Consider the following 22,375-nt stretch of genomic DNA (forward strand, 5'->3'; position numbering starts at 1 on the left):
GTACCTCTTTTTTGAAGGTAGTGGATTAAGGGTATTGTCTGCTGGATGGACAGGGTCTTCTATTATTCCTTGAACCCTGTAAATACAATGCTCTCAGTAAATGTCGTCAATAGATGAAAGGGAGACTCCAGTGATCCTCTCAGTTGTTTTAATTATCCACTGTGCAGCTACTACATTACACAGAATCAGAATTTATTGTCATGAACAAGCCATGAAGTTCGGTGTTTTGCGGAAGCATCATAGTATAAATGTTCATATTATAACCATCTTACAACATTACTGTTAAAATAATAGGGCACGACAAGTAGGGTTGTGTCTGTGATTCATTGATTATTCAGGAATCTGATGGCAGCGGGGAAGAAGCTGTCCTTGCCAATTGAGTGCTCGTCTTTAGGCTCCTCTACCTTTTTGCTGATGGTAGCGGAGGCCCCGGTCCGGGCAGAGAGGTGGAGGCGGCGGCCCCAGGCCGGGCATAGGGAGAGCAGCGGCGGCCCCGGCCCCGGTCCGGGCTGAGGGTAGGCGGCGGCGGCCCCGATCCGGGCAGGAGCAAGGGGGAGGGGGCGGCCCCGGCCTCGGTCGAGTGAGGCAGGCGGAGGCCCCGGTCCGGGCAGAGAGTTGGAGGCGGCGGCACCAGGCCGGGCACAGGGAGAGCAACGGCGGCCTCGGCCCCGGTCCGGGCAGTATGGACCGACCTAGGAGGGGAGGCAGACCCCTCCAGCCCGGGTAAGAAACCTGCATAGGAGAAGGCCACTCCGATATAAAACCTACGACCCAAGGACCTCGCTGCCACGTCCCAGCTTGCTTGGCCACGGCACACGAACCATGGGTGTAAAGGGTGGGGTCAGTACTGCGCACACTGCACTCCACCTAAAAGCTCCTTTGCGCAGGCCCGAGGACAGGTCCACGTCCTCCCCCTCCACGTCCTCCCCCTCCACGTCCTCCCCCTCCACGTCCTCCCCCTCAAAAGAAGCTCACAAACTCAAGCTAGCATGCTGGAACATCAGAACCATGCTAGACAAGGCTGACAGCCACCGACCTGAACGTCGGTCTGCCCTCATTGCACATCAACTCCTCAGACTTGACATCGACATAACCGCTCTCAGTGAAGTCCGCCTTGCAGATGTAGGCAGCCTCCAAGAACACACTCTACTGGTCTGGCAAGCCTTTGGATGAACGACGCCTATCTGGTGTAGGCTTCATGGTCAAGAACTCCATTGCCTCCAAACTCGAAAACCTCCGACAGGCCACTCGGACCAAATAATGTCCATGCGACTCACCCTTCAAAACAAGCATCGCATCACCCTCATCAGTGTCTATGCTCCAACCCTCCAGGCGGAACCAGCAGAAAAGGACAAGTTCTACACTGACCTGTGCAACCTCATCCAACGCACCCCTACAGCCGACAAGGTTGTCATCCTTGGCGAATTCAACGCTCGCGTCGGCAAAGACTCAGAAACCTGGCCAGGAATCCTGGGCAAGCATGGCGTCGGCAAGTGCAACGACAATGGGCGCCTCCTGTTGGAGCTCTGCGCAGAACAGCGGCTTGTCATTACAAACACCCTTTTTCAGCAGAGGGACAGCCTGAAGACTACCTGGATGCATCCCCGATCCAAACACTGGCACCTCCTGGACTACATCCTGGTGCGAGAAAGTGACAAACGAGATGTGCTCCACACCAGGGTCATGCCCAGCGCGGAATGCCACACTGACCACCGGCTGGTTCGCTGCAAGCTCAACCTTCACTTCAAGCCAAAGCCCAGGAACAGTAAAGCCCCCAGAAAGAGGTTCAATGTTGGAAACCTGCAGTCAGACGAAGTGAGAGGAAACTTCCAGGCAAACCTCAAAGCAAAGCTCGATGATGCAATCCGCCTCACGGACTCGTCCCCTGAAACCCTCTGGGATCAGCTGAAGACTACCATACTGCAATCCACTGAAGAGGTACTGGGCTTCTCCTCCAGGAAAAACAAGGACTGGTTCATCGAAAACAGCCAGGAAATCCAGGAGCTGCTGGCAAAGAAGCGAGCTGCCCACCAGGCTCACCTTACAAAGCCGTCCTGTCCAGAGAAGAAACAAGCCTTCCATCGCGCATGCAGCCATCTTCAGCGCAAACTCCGGGAGCTCCAAAATGAGTAGTGGACTAGCCTCGCCAAGCGAACCCAGCTCAGCGCGGACATTGGCGACTTCAGGGGTTTCTACGAGGCTCTAAAGGCTGTGTACGGCCCCTCACCCCAAGTCCAAAGCCCGCTGCGCAGCTCAGACGGCAAAGTCCTCCTCAGCGACAAGATCTTCATCCTCAACCGATGGTCAGAACACTTCCAATCTCTTTTCAGTGCCAACTGCTCAGTCCAAGATTCTGCCCTGCTCCAGCTCCCTCAACAGCCCCTAAGGCTAGAGCTGGATGAGGTCCTCAGCCAGGATGAGACATATAAGGCAATCGAACAACTGAAAAGTGGCAAAGCAGCAGGTATAAATGGAATCCCCTCAGAGGTCTGGAAGGCTGGCGGCAAAACTCTGCATGTCAAACTGCATGAGTTTTTCAAGCTTTGTTGGGACCAAGGAAAACTGCCTCAGGACCTTCGTGATGCCACCATCATCACCCTGTACAAAAACAAAGGCGAGAAATCAGACTGATCAAACTACAGGGGAATCACGCTGCTCTCCATTGCAGGCAAAATCTTCGCTAGGATTCTCCTAAATAGAATAATACCTAGTGTCGCCGAGAATATTCTCCCAGAATCACAGTGCGGCTTTTGCGCAAACAGAGGAACTACTGACATGGTCTTTGCCCTCAGACAGCTCCAAGAAAAGTGCAGAGAACAAAACAAAGGACTCTACATCACCTTTGTTGACCTCACCAAAGCCTTCGACACCGTGAGCAGGAAAGGGCTTTGGCAAATACTAGAGCGCGTCGGATGCCCCCCAAAGTTCCTCAACATGGTTATCCAACTGCACGAAAACCAACAAGGTCGGGTCAGATACAGCAATGAGCTCTCTGAACCCTTCTCCATTAACAATGGCATGAAGCAAGGCTGTGTTCTCACACCAACCCTCTTTTCAATCTTCTTCAGCATGATGCTGAATCAAGCCATGAAAGACCTCAACAATGAAGACGCTGTTTACATCCGGTACCACACGGATGGCAGTCTCTTCAATCTGAGGCGCCTGCAAGCTCACACCAAGACACAAGAGAAACTTGTCCGTGAACTACTCTTTGCAGACGATGCCGCTTTAGTTGCCCATTCAGAGCCAGCTCTTCAGCGCTTGACGTCCTGTTTTGTGGAAACTGCCAAAATGTTTGGCCTGGAAGTCAGCCTGAAGAAAACTGAGGTCCTCCATCAGCCAGCTCCCCACCATGACTACCAGCCCCCCCACATCTCCATCGGGCACACAAAACTCAAAACGGTCAACCAGTTTACCTATCTCGGCTGCACCATTTCATCAGATGCAAGGATCGACAATGAGATAGACAACAGACTCGCCAAGGCAAATAGCGCCTTTGGAAGACTACACAAAAGAGTCTGGAAAAACAACCAACTGAAAAACCTCACAAAGATAAGCGTATACAGAGCCGTTGTCATACCCACACTCCTGTTCAGCTCCGAATCATGGGTCCTCTACTGGCATCACCTACGGCTCCTAGAACGCTTCCACCAGCATTGTCTCCGCTCCATCCTCAACATTCATTGGAGCGCTTTCATCCCTAACGTCGAAGTACTCGAGATGGCAGAGGTCGACAGCATCGAGTCCACGCTGCTGAAGATCCAGCTGTGCTGGGTGGGTCACGACTCCAGAATGGAGGACCATCGCCTTCCCAAGATCGTGTTATATGGCGAGCTCTCCACTGGCCACCATGACAGAGGTGCACCAAAGAAAAGGTACAAGGACTGCCTAAAGAAATCTCTTGGTGCCTCCCACATTGACCACCGCCAGTGGGCTGATATCGCCTCAAACCGTGCATCTTGGCGCCTCACAGTTCGGCGGGCAGCAACCTCCTTTGAAGAAGACCGCAGAGCCCACCTCACTGACAAAAGGTAAAGGATGAAAAACCCAACACCCAACCCCAACCAACCAATTTTCCCCTGCAACTGCTGCAACCGTGTCTGCCTGTCCCGCATCGGACTTGTCAGCCACAAACGAGCCTGCAGCTGACGTGGACATTTACCCCCTCCATAAATCTTCATCCGCGAAGCCAAGCCAAAGAAGAAGCAGAGTGAAAAGAGCATGGCCTGGGTGGTGGGGGTCTTTGAGGATAGAGGCTGAATTTTTAGGACACTGCCTCAAGTAGATGTCCTCAATGGAGTGAAGTCTGGTGCCTGTAATGCCGCAGGCCAAGTTAACAACCCTCTGGAAACTGACCAATTCCCATGTAAAGAGAGTTAGACTAGTCTAAACGAGAGAAAATGAAGGGGTGGATAACTTTCTTGAGGTCTGTCAGTGACAGGAATGATTTCATTTTGGCAATAGCGCGGAGCTGGATAAAGCTAGCTTTTACTACTGCTTTGACTTGTATGTCAAACTTGAAGGTCGAATCAAATATCACTGCAAGGGATTTGACATGTGGTTTAATGAGGATGGCTAAGTTGCCAAAGGGTATTGGTGATAATTTTGGTGGGCGGGGGCACAAAGAGGATGATTTTAGATTTGCCTTCAGTTAGTTTTGAGCCATCCAGCACTATGTCCTCCAGTCAGTTGATGAGGCTGTTTATCTTTGCTTGATTGTTGGGCTTCAGGGGGTGGTTGAGCTGGGTGTCATCAGCATAGCAGTGGAAGGAGATGCTATATGTTTGGATGTTATGGCCAAGGGGAAGCATGTATAAGAAGAAGAGAATGGGGCCCAGAATAGACCCTTGTGGGATCCTACAGAAAAGGGTAGCAGATGAGGATGAAAGTTTGCCCATGTTGACTGATAAAGTCCTATCACTGAGATAAGATTTAAACCAATTCATGGCTGTCCCATTGACACCAAACCTCTGCCAGAGGCAATCTATTAAAATAATGTGATTCACAGTATCGAATGCTGCACTAAGGACGAGGAGAATTAGAATGGCGGAGCTTCCTGAGTCAGTGGAGATGAAAAGGTAATTGTCTACTCCTTGCAAGTCGACCCTGTGCTGTGGCGGGCCTTATAATCTGACTGGAATTTTTCGGATATGTTGTTTTGATGTAGGTAGGGCATCAATTGGTTAAGAACAACTTTTTCGAGGACCTTTGACAAGAATGGTAGTTTAGAAACCGGTCTGTAATTTTTGGGTGTGGAGGGGGTCAAGGTTGGGTTTCTTCAGGAGGAGCTAGAGCACAGCCTGCTTGAAGCAAATTGGAACTGTCCCAGTGGCTAAGGAACTGTTAATAATAGAGAGGATGCTGGGACCCACTTAATTGAAAACATTCCTCAGGAGGGGAGTGGGATTAATGTCGAGGGGGCAGGTTGTTGGCTTCATGGTGAACACAATCTTTCTAAAGGTTGGTACTGTGATTGGGCTAAAACAGTCCAGGTTGGACGAACAGAGCTGTGGTACAGTTAGATTGTGGGTGGAGGGGGGAATGTTGGTCCTGATGTTCTCGACTTTGTTTATAAAGAACTTTAAAAATTCTTTGCATTTGGTAAGGGAAGCTTCAGAGTTGGTGTTAGGTGCGAGACCAATAATTGAGTTGATGGTATTGAACAAGTCTTTCGGATTTTGGGAGTTGTTGTAAATTAGGTTGGCAAAGTATTTTGTTCTTTCGGCCTTTACTCTTTCTTGGTATGTGTGCAGGTGGCTTTTCAGAATTTCAAGGGAAATTTGTAATTTATCTCACTTCCACTTACGTTCGGTTATCCTACACTCCCTCCTCAGGGCTTTGGTGATGATATTGAGCCAAGGTGCAGTCTTGAGCTTAGTTTTTTCTCCTTGAGTGAGGCTACGGTATTCAGAATAGAAGAACACATGGTATTAAATAGGGACAAAAGTTCCTCTATGTTGAGGTGAGGAGGGGGAATCTCCTTGGTGGTAGTACAGGTACACAATTCTTTATCCGGAATCCTTGGGGGACAGTGTGTAATGAATTTTGGATTTTTCCGTATATCGGAAAGCCAGATTAAACCCACCTGAATTGTGCTGCCATATCCACCCCACCCCCACCCCTTTCCCGTCGCACTGCCGTCTCCCCCCCCGCCTGCCCGATCCGCGCTGCCAGTCTCCCCCCCCTCGCCCGCCCGACTCATGCTACTGGTCTCCCCCCCTTCGCCCGCCTGACTCGCGCTGTCGGTCTCCCACCCCCCTCGCCCACCCGACTCACGTTGCCGGTCTCTCGCCCTCGCCCGCCCAACTCGCACAGCCGATCTCTCACCCACCCGACTCATGCTGCTGGTCTCTCGCCCGCCCGACTCGCACTGCTTGTCTCTCTCCCTACTTGCTGGATTTTGGAGCTTTCTGGATTTTAGATGTCCAGATAAAGGATTGTGTACCTGTACCTGGGGCAGCTATAAGGGCCTCTGAGACCTATTTGCAGTTTGCGAGTTAATGTAGGGAGAATAGCGTATAGGAAGACTAGGTTTGTTTGGGGAGCAAGACAGGGCTAGGTTGAAAATAACTGCTGTAATGTCCGACATGCTGGTATCAATATCGGGTTGTTTATAGATAAATTGGATGACAGGACTAAGCCAAGGTATGTCCTTGCTTATGAGTGGATCCTGTTGGAAACAGTTCCAAGTTAAAGGACTCAACTAGGTCCATGAATTTGCTTACAAGAGGTTTGGTTGGACAGCACATGTGGATATTAAATCACCCAAAATCAGAACTCGATTGAAGATGGGCCTGGTGTTTGAAAGAAAGTCAGCAAACTGAGTGATAAAATCCTTACGTATTTTTGGTGGGCGATATACCAGAACGATTAAAAAGGGGTAAACTGTCCCCACTTCAATTAGTTGGACTTCGAAGGAGGAGAAATAACCTGAATTCAATAAATAGGATTTGTATTGCTGTTTGAACACAACAGCTAAACCCCTTGCCCTCCTCAACCTTCTTAGGATATATAGGTGCTACTGCGCCTTCCTAATTAATGAAGAGGTGTTGTGAGTCCAAGATAGGTCATCCTTTGAGTGCTCTTCACTCTCTCCAAGACAGAACTGTTGATTGTAGTGGAGAATTGTCAACCTTCAATATCTCAAAGTCTACAATCATCTCCTTTGTCTTGTCCATGTTGAGGCTCAGGTTGTTGTTCTTGCACCATTTCACCCAACGTGAAATTAGAACGGTGATTGTCCTTGTTTCAGGTAATTCCCTCCCCTCTCTCTTTCCATTTCTTTACCTCCCCCTATTGACTTTTCTCTCCAACTCTCCCTCTCAATCTGCATGCCACTGACTCCCAGCCGCAAATGGTTGGAAGAATCCCTTGACCCAGCATCATCAAGGAGAGCAGCCTCCTGGGCAGCAGTAGGGACATCAGGCTCCCGGCAGCAGCAAAGGTGTCGGTGGCCAGCATTTTTTTTTTGGTGAGAAGTAAACATTATTTTAATGCTTAAAAAGCCTTCCCTTGTTGTTAAGACACTGCTACAAGTGATTTGCTGTTGCTACTGGACTGTTTTTAAAAAAATGGTCAGTCATCCAAAAAACAACATTTATCTGACATAAGCCTTGTCCCTACCATTTTGGATAATCAGAGTTGTTCTGTTATTTCAAGTTTAGTTTGTCTCTTCCTGCAGATATACCACTGACCAGTTCTATGGACACTTCAATTTTCCCTGTTCTTGCCCCTCTACAGACCTTCCCCTTTGTTTTCTTTGCCCCTTCCCACTTTCTGTACATATTTAAGATTTCTTTACCTCCCTTTTCTGTTGTTCGTCTATGTTGAATTCACTTATTTCAGAATGAGAAGTATAGTTATTCTTGCTCCTTCTTCAAATAAAACATGAAGAAACTCAACCCTGAATATTTAAAATTTCTTTGAACATAAAACAACAATCCATCATGATAACCTCAGTGAACAGCTTACCAACAGTCTGAGTGTAAATTTATAAAAGCACATTCCTGGTATGGGACCTGAGTAAGCATGAGTGCGTATTTAATTTCAGGTACTGTACATCAATTTGAAAATAATGTGATATGATATCCTTCACTGTCTTGACTCAAACATGAATTGCAGCTCAGGCAACGTATCAAAGCCATATGATGCCAGTGAAATTACAGGTAGTCCTCAACTTATGACTCTAATTGAAACCAAAGGATTGGTCATAACTCGGATTGGTTGTAAGTCAGATTTGCACATCTTATTGAGGTATTAAAGTAATTTTACAAAAATATTTCAACAAATGAACCTTGAATGAAGAATATCAGCATATGTACAGTATTATTTTGTTAAATTCGGTCATTTGTGCAAGTGGACAGAACTCGCATAGGTTGTAAGATGAGAACTACCTATATTAAAAAGGTAAACAATAGCGTCAGGAAGGTACAATGGGGAAAAAAGAACTTGCAAAACAGTATGTCAATAAGAAAATGATGAATAACATATCTTTGTGTTTGTTGCAGGAATATGGTTGGAAATTCTGGAAATAATTGGTGTTCTTGCTGTTATTGGAAATGGGTTGGTGATATCTCTTGCATCAGATTTCATTCCTCGACAAGTGTACTTTTATAAATACGGTCCATGTAGGAATCAAAATCAACCTAATGTTGAGTGAGTATGTAATTTGAATTGTAAATATACAAAATGTACAGAGGGAGTACATTTTTTACTTGTACTGTCATTGAACATGCAAGGAAGATGCATTGGGAAGAAGCATCTTGACAGGCTTTTGAAATGGATTGCCTTTTTTTTTCTCACTACCTCTCATTGAAGTTTCAGTAAGAAAAGATTCCTCTAATTTGTAGTTTTGGTTACTTTCACAGTGTGATAGTACAGATCTATCACCAATGTATATAGTGTATATAGTTACAGTATCTAGACTGTGCTTACAGCGATTGGCTGAGAGCTTAGCCACGCCTACTGCCTGGGCCTTAAAGGGTTGTGTCCCAAGCCAGGTCGGATCATTCCGGGCTGGTCAGCCACCTGTGAAGAGCTCCTGTCTTTTGCTAATAAAAGCCTTGGTTTGGATCAACAAGTCTTTGATTCTTTCGACGAGCTCTACAATTTTATTAGCAAAAAGAAAAAAAGAATTTTTTTTGAGAGGGATGGAGCATTTGACTCGGCCAGAAAATCTTGATATCGACCCACAGTCAGCTACAGCCTTCAAAGCCTCTAAGTTTTGGCTGCTGAACTTTGAAAACTTCCTGAGTTTCATTTGGGTGGAGGAGGATAACCAGCGTCTAACAGCATTGCTGTCTATGGTGTCCTTGAGAGTCTACGAGAACATCCAGGATGAGACCACTTACACCGCAGCCATAAAGGTACTGAAAGAACTGTATGATCAACCAGTGAACAGAGTTCATGCCCGGCTCGTGCTTGCGTCGAGGAAGCAACAGCCCGGCGAGTCCAGCAAGGCATATTTACAAGTATTAAAGGCGTTGGGCAAGGACCGTAACTGTGTTGACAAAACTGCTGCCGAGATCACCAGCGACCTCGTCCGGGATGCCTATGTGGCCGGGCTCCGATCGAACGAAGTGAGGCTGCGCTTGCTCGAGCAAGGGGTAGAAAAACTAGAGGACGTGGCCCGGATTGCAATCACAATGGAGGATGCAGCCTTAAAGTCCAACAAGTTCTCTAGGTACTGCACCCCTCGTTCTGATGTGAGTAGAGTGCCCTTCTACCCTACCACCTCCCGAGATACTGACGGCCTGTCGGCTGCTGCTACACTGCCCCCTGCGAACCCAAAATGTTATTTCTGCGGGAGGGACAAGCGCAGCAGGTCCCAGTGCCCAGCAAGAAAAGCCAGATACCAGAAGTGCCTTAAAAAAGGCCACTTTGCTGCAGTCTGTAGGTCTAAAATGGCTGCCAGCAAACACAGTGCCTCGTGTGAAGCCCAACTGCCACTATCCCATTCAAACTCTTCTTCCCCAGAGCTCTCATCCAATGAGAGCGAGGGCTCCCCTGCACGGCAACGCCTGACATCACGGAGACGCCGAACCCAGAGGGGCAGCCCACCCTCTCAACCATGGTGTTGGCCTGCCTCTCGCCCCCGTGCGGAACACTCGACCCGGCCTCGGTCCCAACTGTGGCAACCGCTGCTGCTGCCGCCACCACGGCCACCCCCGGGGCCGACGCTTCTGCTGCTGCTGCCCGCCCCCCCTGCTGCTGCCACCTACGCCGCCGCCGGTGCGGCTACCATGACCGACTGGGGACCCGCCGCGGCCAACCAGGGACTCACCCTAGCGTCCATCGCTGACGACCGCCGGAGCCCGACTGCCGCGACCGACTACCTACCCACCGCCAACCACGAGCAACTACAAACCCCACTACTTACCTTTCATCCGCTGATGCCGCCACAACAGCACTTCCGGGAGGTCCTCCAACCTGCTCCTCCAGCGCTGACTACGTCTATGACGTCATCCCGTTGCGTGACGGCATCCCGTTGTGTGACGTCATCACGCGGAACTCCCCTGTCAACTGGATCAGTGGCTGCTTCTATAACACTAAACCTGCAATGCTCTCATCCCCTCAGTAAAGTAATGGAACTGATTAAAGTGCATGGACACTACACCAATTGCTTATTTGACTCTGGGTCAACTGACAGTTTTATCCGGCCAGATCTGGCCCTCCATTGGGAATTGACATTATCCCCACTACCCAGAGGATCTCATTAGCGACGAGGTCGCACTCGACCGGGATAAAGGGGTATTGCATCATCACGCTGGAAGTACAGGACGTAACGGTTACCCACTTCAAATTATTCGTCGTTCCCCAATTGTGCGCCCCAGTGTTGCTGGGATTAGATTTCAGTGTCAGTTCCGAACGGTGTCCCTACACTTTGGAGGACCCCACGCCCCCCTCTCGGTCTGCCATCGCCCCACCCCCGAAGCACCCGAGCAACCCACCCCCGTGCCCCGGGGCCAATCCTGCAGCCTTTCCACACTCAGGATTTCCCCGCCAGCACTCTTCGCAAACCTCACCCCTGGCTGGAAGCCTGTGGCCACCAAAAGTCACCAATATAGTTACGAAAACAGGCAATTAATTAGGAGTGAGGTGCGTAGATTGCTGGATGAGGGCATCATCGAACCCAGTTCAAGTCCCTGGAGAGCCCAGGTGGTGGTTGTCAAGAACGGGGAAAAGCTACGGATGGTGGTCGACTATAGCCAGACCATTAACCACTTCACGCTCCTGGATGCGTACCCCCTGCCACACATCACGGATGTGGTGAACCAGATCGCCCAATACCGCATATTCTCCATCATTGACCTGCGTTCAGCCTACAACCAGCTCCGATCCGCTGTGAGGACCGACCATTCACGGCCTTCGAAGCAAATGGGCGGCTGTATCAATTTCTCAGGGTACCATTCGGGGTCACGAATGGAGTAGTGGTCTTCCAGCGGAAAATGGACCGGATGGTGGACCAGAATGGGCTAACCACTACCTTCCCGTATCTGGACAATATCACCATCTGCGGCCACGACACGCAGGACCACAACGCCAAACTAGACAAATTTCTTCAAACTGCCCGTTGGCTGAACCTGACTTACAATTTGGACAAGTGTGTCTTCCGGACCACACGACTCACAATTCTAGGTTGCATGGTGGTGAATGGGATAGTCATGCCAGATCCTGACCGCATGCGTCCCCCCCACATACCCAGAAAGCGCTCAAACGCTCTCTGGGCCTTTCTCATATTACGCCCAATGGGTTCCTCACTACGCCGACAAGGCGCGTCCTCTTTTCAAGACCACCTCCTTTCCCCTCTAGACCGAAGCCAGAGCGGCTTTCAATCGAATCAAATCCGACATCGCCGCTGCGACACTGCACGCGATCGATGAGTCTGTCCCATTTTAAGTCGAGAGCGAAGCATCCCTCTTCGCCCTGGCAACCACCTTGAACCAGGCCGGTCGGCCTGTAGCCTTCTTCTCCAGAACCCTCCAGGGTCCAGAGAGTAGACATTCCTCGATCGAGAAGGAGGCCCAGGCCATAGTTGAAGCGGTGCATCGTTGGAGATATTACCTCGCTGGGAGGCGCTTTACACTGTTGACTGATCAACGCGTGGTCTCCTTTATGTTCAGCCACACCCAGCGTGGTAAGATAAAAAAACGACAAAATCGCCAGATGGAGAATCGAACTCTCCACCTTTTACTACAACATCCTGTACCGGCCTGGTAAGCTCAACGACCCGCCTGACGCGCTCTCCAGGGGGACGTGCGCCAGCATACAGATGGACAGACTACAGAAACTCCATGAGGCGCTCTGTCATCCAGGGGTCACTAGGTTTGCCCACTTTGTGAAGGTGCGCAACCTACCCTACACAGTCGAGGAGATCCGCTCCATGACCCAAGCCTGTTCTGTGTGCGCTGAATGCAAGCCCCACTTCTTCTGTCCGGATAACTCCCACGTTATCAAAGCAACCCGCCCCTTCGAGCGTCTTAGCGTAGACTTTAAGGGGCTCCTACCGTCGACCAACCATAATAACTACATCCTTACGACCATCAACTAGTACTCCCGCTTCCCGTTCGTTGCGCCCTGCCCAGACATCAGTGATACAGGCCCTTCACAGTATTTTCGCCATTTTCGGGTACCCCAATTCCATCCACAGTGATAGGGGCTCCTCATTCATGAGCGCAGAGCTGCAACAGTACCTTCTGGAGTGTGGTATCGCTTCAAGCAGGACCACGAGCTATAACCCATGCGGTAACGGCCAGGTCGAGAGGGAGAATGCCACCATATGGAGAGCGGTTACACTGGCTCTCCGGTCTAAAGGTCTCCCCACCTCTCACTGGCAGGAGGTTCTCACTAGTGCCTTACACTCCATCCGCTCCCTCCTATGTACCGCAACAAATGCCACCCCCAACGAAAGGATGTTCCTTTTCCCGAGGAAATCCGAATCAGGAACCACTGTACCGGCATGGCTCACTGTCCCTGGCCCCGTCCTTTTGCGACGCCACGTCCGGCACTCAAAGAACGAGCTCTTGGTCGACCGAGTGACTCTACTCCACGCGAACCCGCATTACGTCTACGTTGAGTTCCCAGACGGGCGGGAGGACACTGTTTCAGTGCGGGACCTAGCTCAGGATGCGGTAGACCCAGCAAACCCCCCAACCCAACCTTCCCAACTCTTTATTCCCCAAGTCCCGTGCCGCAACAGAAGGACCAACAGCACTCCAACGGCCCGGGCCACCCTGCCGACAACACGACTGGGGAATTGAGCGAATGAGCGGTCGCACCCGACGAGCCTGCTGGCAACACCACTCCAGTGACCCCAATCCCGGCACCATGGCGGTCACGCCGCTACAGTCCTTAACCTACCCCTTCCTTTCATTCTCTCCCTCGTTTTTTTTTCCAGGGTCAGTTCTCCGAGAAGGGGTGAATGTGATAGTACAGATCTATCACCAATGTATATAGTGTATATAGTTACAGTATCTAGACTGTGCTTACAGCGATTGTGTGAGAGCTTAGCCATGCCTACTGTCTGGGCCTTAAAGGGTTGTGTCCCTAGCCAGGTCGGATCATTCCGGACTGGTTGGCCTCCTGTGAAGAGCTCCTGTCCTTTGCTAATAAAAGCCTTGGTTTGGATCAACGAGTCTTTGATTCTTTCGACGAGTTCTACACACAGCCTATGCTGTCTTTTAGCCTGCACATACACCAGATTTATTAGAAAAATTATGGGTAAACTTTTTCTGTTTTCCTAACAACTTGATAAACTCTCATCTAACATTCATTTCAGGCACTTGGCACTGGAGCATCTCCTGTTCATAGTGTATCTACACATTTTGTTCACCTGATTGAATGTTTTGACATCAATTTTGCAAAATGGCAATGTCATTAAATGTTGTAAGTGATTTAATTATTTTCTCCTAATTGAAGATTTCATAACCAGAATTTTTTACACATATTATCACAGCAGTGTTCTGGAAAATCTCTTCTTTTCCAACCAAGGAATGCAAGCACATCTGAATCTGTATTTTACTTCTGGGGGTTGGCAGGTCGCAGTCTCCCTGCATTTGAGAAATTAAACACAGGTTGTATGAGAATGAAAAAAATTGCAGGTATTGGAAGTCTTCTTCTAAATGAGCTAGTCTATTAATACCAATCATAAAGGCTCCCAACCTGAAATGTTAACTAACCATTTCTAACCATGGATGGTGTTTGACCCACTGAGTTCTTCCAGGTTCTCATTGTTTGATCAACAATTATACAGGAATAGCTTAACTGAAGGGACATTTACTTCTGGAATGCAATGAGGTTGTTGTCTGCACCTATTATCTTAGCTGAGTGATTATATAAAAGCAATTGGATTGAATTAAATTGGCTGAAGGGTAACTTGCCACATAAAAAATTACAGTACAGTAGAGGACCTTCAGCCCATGTTGTTGTGCTAATCGATGGAAACATACTCAACAAACTAAACCTTTCCTACCATACACCCATAACCCTCTATTTTTCTTGTATTGATGTGCATGCCTAATAGGCTTGTAAATATCCCTTTTGTACCAGCCTCTATCACCACTCCGACAATGCATTCCAAGAGCTCAATACTCTGTGAAAAAAAACCTACCCCTGACATCTCCCTTAAATTTTCATCACCTTGTACAGATGTCCTCTGGTGTTTGCTACTCTCGCCCAGGGAAAAAGCTACTTGCTATATCTCTGCTATATAAAGTACACTATTTGACCAGCTGAGTTTCTCCAGCAATGTGTTTTTACTTCAACCACGATGTCTGGGACTTTCATGTTTTACTTGCTGTCCAACCTATCTATCCTTCTCATAATCTTGTAGACATCTATTAAATCACCTCTCACCCTTCTTCACTCCAAAGAGAAAAGCCCTAGCTCTGCTAATCCAAGCATCATTTATGTAAATCTTCTCTGGATCCTCTCCATAGCTTCTACATCCTTTCTATAATGAGGCAACCAGAATGGAACACAATATTCCAAGTGTGATCTCACCAGTTTTACAAAGCTTCAACATTACCTCATGACTTTTGAACTTCCCTGGCTAATGAGGGCCAGCATACCATAACCATTCTTAACTACCTTATCAATCTGCATGGCAACCTTGAAAGAGCCATGGACTTTGGACCCCATGGCCCCTATGTTCATCCACACTGTTAAGAATCCTGCCATTAACCATGTACTCTGCCTTCAAGTTTGACCTTACAAAATGCATGACCTCACTTCTGTGGATTGAACTCCATCTGCCACTTTTCCTCCCAACTCTGCATCCTATTTATTTCTTGTTGTAACCTATGACACCCTTGTACAATCAATCCATAACACCTCCAACCTTTGTATCATCTGCAAACTTACTGACCCATCCCTTTACTTCGTCCAAGTCATTTATAAAAATAACAAAGAGCAGGGGGTCCCAGAACAGATCCAGAATACATTCCATCTACTGCTACTCCCTGCTTTCTACAGACAAACCAGTTCTGAATCCATGAAGCCAAGGTTCCATGGATCCCATACCCCATAAATTTCTGAATGAGTCTACCATCGGGGACTTTGTCAAATGCCTTACTAAAATCCATATACACCACATCTACATCTTCATTGATTTACTTTGTTACTTCCTCAAAAAAAAACTCAATTCAGCTTGTGAGGCATGACCTACCCCTCACAAAACTGCAGACTATCCCTGATACTTCTCTGAATGCTTGTAAATCCTTATGTCAGGAGAAAGCTGAGATGAATTGTCAACTCTGCATTTCTGACTGAATTTAATTGCAAAATGCTTCAGTCTTTCCTTTAGTATTCACAGGTTGCGCCCTGAGTATGTCCTTGGAGCCTTCTTCGATGAGCACTTTGAAGGTGCACCACCATTTCAGACTAGATGTGGCAGAACTACAAAGCTTTAATCTAATTTGTTGATTGTGGAATAACTTGGTTCTGTCTGCTGCATGCATATTTGGCAGACATATTACTGCAGCTCCACCAGCTTGTCACTTCACTTTAAAGTACATTTTATGCTGCTACTGCCATGCTCTTTTAGTGTTCCTCATTAAACCAAGATGATTTTCTGGCTTGACTAATGTGAGTGAAGAATATTCAGACAGGGAAATTTCAAATTGTGATGCTATTTCCATTAGTCAACAACAGTCAATACCTTCTATTTATTTAGATTCTGTCCCATTTTGCATAATTGTTCTGCTACTTCACAGGGTGGAGAATATCCTCAACATTTAGACAGACTGTCTCCACAGTTCTGGTCAGTGGTCACTTCCACTAATCTGGTCATGGACAGATGCTTCAGCCACAGGTTGATCAATAGGATGGATGAGATCAAGTAGGTTTAGGTTAGTGTTCTATCTACCAATTGCAGTCAGGCAGGTGTCTCCTTGAGGCAATGGTTTTTGAAGTTCTTTGCTCTTGCTTCTTTCAGTGCTTCTTCCAAATCTGGAACATGGCAGAGCATTGAATCATTTACAGGAGCATTGAATTTTTCGCTGAGGGAAAGCTAAATGGTAATTAGATAGGAATTATGTCATTACGTGCACATTACATACAGAAACCTAAAGACTACCAAGTAAGTGTCTGTAGTAGGATGTGGCAGGTTAAAAGTTCTGAAATCCATGATTCCATTCTGAAAACTTCCTAATCATATATGACAAAGGAAAATGTGAATTACCCATAGATTGTAATGAAAGAAATAAAACACATGAATTAGATGGAGGAACAGGAGGATCTCATGTCTTCCCTACCATTTTAATAAGATTATGACTGATATAATTTAAGGGACAAAACCAGGAATTGCAGTCTCTCAGAAAATACTCAATTTTTTTTTTAACCTTGTGACAGATTTTTTTTGACAGCTGTTCCTTAAGTTTTTTTAAGTCTATCTTTTAGGTCATGACTTAGGCATTTTGTTTTACTCCCAAGCTATTCTATGCTAGTTACTTGTTACCTCTGTAAAATGCTTGTGCATATTTTATGATACTTTAATTGTATTGTCCAAGTGCAGATCATCATCACACCATTGACTTATATGTATTGTTTTTACAGCTGTATGACTGGGTATGTTAATAATAGCCTCTCTGTATTCTATCTGAAGAATTTTGAGAAAAGAATAATTCCTATTGATAATGGATCAAAATTGTTAGGATATCCGATAACTCATTGCAGGTAAGACATTGGACCCCTTCCTTAGCACATGCACATGGCTATTTGCTTACAGCAGCTTAAGATAATTAGAAATATATCCAAATGTATTTGATTCCTTTAACCTAAAACATTGAAGCCTAATGAATTCAGGCTGTGGATTGACCTTCCAAATTTGTATTCAGTTACACAATACAGAACGCATGTAAAAATGTAACTAGGAGCAAATCCAAATTATCTGCAGAGATGCAACAGGCAATGGGAGGGTATTTAGTGTTGTTGAAGAACAGAATGAATTTGCAGTGTGTGTACACTGTGGTAGCAAGACTGGTCATTAAGGTGATTGAAAAAGCATGAGATGCTTTCCTTTATTAACCTCAGCATAAAATAAAACATGGTAAGCATGGCAGAAGTTCACTGTGTATTTGGAACAGTCTGTCAGTGAAAAGTTTGGATGAGGTAACTGTACCTCGTGCTTTCGAAATCGATTTCAACCAATAATGAGCAGTAAAATTATGCTTAAGGAATTCAATTGAATTGTGCAGCATCACCTGCAATAAGGGTGTGAGCATACTCATGTTATTCTGACTCTTTTAAAGACTAGAGCTCACAGGCTATATAGCTGAATGCTGATAGCTGTGTTTAAATTAATTTGATATTTTGTTAGGGTACATGTGAGGGAGATAAAAAGCATTTGAACTGGTGTTGTCGGATCACAATTGACCTCCTATGGGCCTTGCACAGGGAAAGTCTGAACAGCTGCAGGCTGTCCCAAATGCACTTTTGAAATATTGTCAATTATTTAGAGGTTTACTAGGAAGTATTTGGGTGAACAGGACTGCAGTTCAGAGCAAAAGCATTGATTTTTTTTGCTTGCAAAGATGAAAGACCACCCTTAAAGAGGAGGCTACAGGAGAGATAAAGGAGAAGACTAATGGCTAGAAGGGTCTGTCCTTTTGTGAGCATACTCCTATCTCCGTCTGTCCCAAGAACAGTGTATCAAGAGGATTTTCAAAGACTAGTCATCGTGATCTTTTAATTTTGGTTCATCAAAGTTCCAAACATGCATCCATGCTGTTTTGAACTAATCAGTCTTCTGAGGTGAAGGTTCCTGTCACTTTTGAACTACTTAGCATCTGATCATTCCTGGCATTGCCTGATAGAGGCAGTTTGTCACAGTTTGTAGTGTACCATTGAACACATGATTTCAAACAAAATCTGTAGACAAAAGATGAGAGTTTTGCATTAGACTTTTCAAGAAAATGCCTATATATATATAAATACTTGGGGTCATGTTGACATCCTGCTCCATTGCCTTAGAGAAAATCTCAATTAAATGCAGATTCTTCTGTCTAACCTGATAGTTCTTATCAGTGATTCCCATCAGAGTTTATATTCCCTCCGAATGCCAATTACAAACAGTAGCTGCATGATATGGTCAGTAAACAAGAGACAGCCCATCTGGACACATTACATATCATAGTTAATTACTTTAACCAGCCGTGTCTCAAGAAAACCCTGTCTAATTACCACCAGAATGTAACCTGCTGTACCAGAGGTCCCAACACACCAAGACTACATTTTGCAAATGGGATCATCTGGCTGTGCTCCTGCCTTCATACAGACAGTTCATAAAAAGAGAGGCTTCATAGATCAGGACAGCTAGAAGGTGGTTGGAGAGACTGAAGAACTGCCCCAAGAGAATGGATTGGGCAGTGTTCAAGAACTCAGATGAGGGTCTGAATGATTACGTCTTGGTCATTCCAGATTTCATCAAGCAGCTGTTGACGAGAGTATCCCCACCAAATCATTCAGGCTTTTCCTAACTAGAAACCCTGGATGAACAATGAAGTCTGGAACTTGCTGAGAGCCAGATCAAAGGCATTTAAGTCCAGAAATCCAGAACACAACACAAGGAGCAGGGAGGCCCTACATAAAATCATCTCCCTGGTGAAGTGGAGGTTCCAGACAAAAATGGAAATAACGAAGGATATCCGAAAGTTGTGACAGGGCCGAAGTGACATAACCTGGTACAAAACCAAATTTTATGCATAAGGAGACAGAAAAGTTTCACTCCCAGATGAACACAATGCCATCTATGCCTGATTTGACTACCAGAACAAGGAAGAGCCACTCTGCACCCTCATGTCCCCTGGTGGTCCTTGACTGTCAGTATCTGAGGATGACATGCAGGCTGCCTTTAGGAGAGTGAATCCAAGGAAGCCATCCAGTCCAGATGGAGTACCCAGCCGAGTACTGAAAACCTGTGCTAACCAACTTGCCAATGTATTCATAGATATCTTCAACATTTCACTCTGGCAGGTCGTGGCACCCACCTGTTTCAAACAGGCCTCAATTTTACCTGTGCTCAAGAAGAGTGTGATACCTGTATGGGCCCCAGCTATGCTGTCTTTTTGTTGGCTACGTGGAGTAATCCATGCTACAAGCCAACATAGATAAGGCCCCTCAACTCTTCTTCCGCTACATTGATAACTACTTTAGTGCTGCCTCATGCACCCATGCTGAGCTCGCTGACTTCATCCACTTTGGTGCCAACTTCCACCATGACCTCAAATTCTCTTGGTCCATCTCTAGCAACACTCTCTCTTTCCTTGATCTCTCTGTCTCCATCTTGGCAGACAAACTCTTGATAGAATCTTTTACAAAAAACTCCCACAGGAACCTCGACTATACCTCTTCACGCTCTGTCCCCTGTAAGAATTCCAATCCATTTTCTCAATTCCTCTGTTTCCGTCACATCCGCACTCAGTACGAGGACTTACATGCCAGATCAGTTGTCCACCTTCAAAAAAAAGTGGCTTTCCCTCTACCACCATCAACCCATATATCCTCCATTACCCGCACATCTGCCCTGGTCCCCTCCGACCCCATGCACAGGTCAGGATTCCTCTTGTCTTCACCAACTACCTCATATAAACATGACAAATTTTTACCTTGTCCCTTATCATATCCAATTAATACATTTTGTTGGTCTGGATTCCTCCCCCATTGTCGAATTCTGAGATTTCCTACTTATAGCTTATTCTCCTTATTCCTTGAAAAATAGCTCAGGCCTGAAATGTCGGTAATATATCTTTGTCTCCTTTAGATGTGAAAAATTCCTCCAGCATTTCAGTGTATTTTTAAGACAGAAGTAATAGTCCATCACCTGAATCTTCTGTTCTTGCCATATCATTGGGACTGCAAATTGTATTAACTTCCGAGAACCTCTGAGTTCAGTGCAGTCATGCTGTGTCTTTGAGCCCTTGTGTATACTTGCCACAAATGTAACAGAATGTATTGCAGACATTGATGAGACATGTCTACAGTATTGAATGTACTGAAGACAAATGCTATATTAAAAAAATTGTATTAAGTTTAATTTAGTATATTCAAATACAATGGTGAGGAAACAGCACAATGTCATTCATATGCACCTGTTTTCATCTTCAGCAGCATCTTCAAGATATTGTATTTAATTTTACATCTGACCTCAGAGTAGTACTGGTAGGTAAAGTATGATAACTGTTATCAGCTTCTCCGATGGTTTTACAGCAAATACTGGTTCATTAAGCAGCCATCAAATGTATGTTCAGTGATTTTCATGCCTTCCCAAGGAAATCTGCTCAGTGGATGTAAGAATTCCACATAGATAACTTAACCAGATAAGGATAGGCCTTCGGCTATGTTGAGGATGCAATTAAAATTCTAACTACCTACCTATTTCTAAATGTCACAAATCCATTTGACAGGAACATATTAAAAATCTGGTCGCTTTAATAGAATACCAATTCACTTTAGGTCAAAGGAAAGGTGAATATTCTTCTGCTATAGTTTGTCATTTGCCTACTACAAATTTTGAAAGTTACACCATTCATATTATTTTAAATGAAAGGGGTAGAAGTAGTGGAGATCAATCTCCTAGATCAGGGGTGGGCAACCTATTACCATGCATGGGCCAGATGGTATGTCAGCGGTTGAATGATGGGCTGTACTGATATCACCATAAATAAAATAAATACTGAACTACAGACATTATGTAATGCAAGTTTTTGATTGTACATTACGTACTTCAAATGGAGACAATGTATGAATATCACAGATGATAATTTATCAAAAAACAATCCAAAGAAGTTGTTCAAGCCGTTCAAACCAAAACCTACAATGATGTATTTCAGGTCAGGGAAGGCATCTTCAAATCTGGAAATGCACCAAAAATCATGAGTTAGTCATTAAAATGACACAAAAAAAGTCAAAAAGGAGAAAAATGAGTTACAATGAAAACAAAATAACTGACCCCAAAACAGACAGAAGCTCAGTCAGTGAGAAACTTGATTTTGTTTTTTGTTTGGAAGCTTTTCGATATTGGGTGACATAGTTGTTGAAGCCAACAGCAAGACTCATCTAAATGGGCATTACTCATATTGTTCTCAAGTAGTTCTTGGTGTACTTCATTGTTGAGAACAGTTGCTCACACATGTACGTACTGCCAAACAATTATGCTATATTTTTTGCATGCTCCACCAAATTTTTATAATTCCCATATGGAAGAAGATATTTTTTGTAGAAGTCAATCAAAGACACATAATCTGCAGTAAACTTTTTATTTTTAAGTAGGGAAAGTTCACGTTAAAATAACAATAGAAAGTATAGTACATACATAAGCCAGCAACATAGGCGTTTATTATGACTATCAAGACATGTATTATAGGTTATGTATGTACTGTACCATTATATGCATAGCAGCAAAATTGATTTGTATACAAGAGATATGAGATACATCTGTTGCGTGCGGGAAGCTGCTGCGTTCATTATGTCCAGTTACATCTCCTTTTGGGACCACAGACGTATATGCGGTCGGACGTTGCTTGAACAGATGTTGTGCGGCGCATAACTGTACTTGTATTGGTGGGCCGCATGCACATGGTACTTTTGCACTGGGTTGTGGACCAGATGCGGCCTGCGGGCCATAGGTTGCCCACCCGTTTTAGATACTTGACAAAGATAGGACTTACATTGTACATTTCTGATATTGAATAGAAACCCAGCCCATTCAGGACCTTAGCTATAAATGTTAATGATGCAAGAATTTGAAAAAGTAAAACTTCAGACATATTAATTTTATAATTTTAATACTAATTTTCCATTATTACTGTAATTTTATTCATTTGTTGTAACTTTGATTCATCGACGCGCTCTGGCATATATGCTTACTTGATACTTCTAA

General features: G+C 45.6%; 1 protein-coding gene across 3 annotated transcripts in view; it reads left to right on the forward strand.

Annotated features, from left to right (window-relative positions):
• The window catches only part of LOC138744625 (anoctamin-9-like), a 121,776-nt gene that overhangs the window by 87,884 nt on the left and 11,517 nt on the right, over positions 1–22,375 (forward strand). For 2 of the 3 annotated variants that reach the window (XM_069901064.1, XM_069901075.1), the window contains exons 20-21: positions 8,508–8,655; positions 17,053–17,172. In XM_069901064.1, the coding sequence (XP_069757165.1) occupies positions 8,508–8,655; positions 17,053–17,172 (268 nt within the window). Of the gene's footprint in view, positions 1–8,507; positions 8,656–17,052; positions 17,173–20,601; positions 20,656–22,375 lie in introns of all 3 variants that reach the window. The other variant, XM_069901082.1, reaches the window with a different exon arrangement.

This window comes from Narcine bancroftii, chromosome 1 (genome assembly GCF_036971445.1).
Source record: "Narcine bancroftii isolate sNarBan1 chromosome 1, sNarBan1.hap1, whole genome shotgun sequence".
NCBI classification, from domain to species: Eukaryota; Metazoa; Chordata; class Chondrichthyes; order Torpediniformes; family Narcinidae; genus Narcine; species Narcine bancroftii.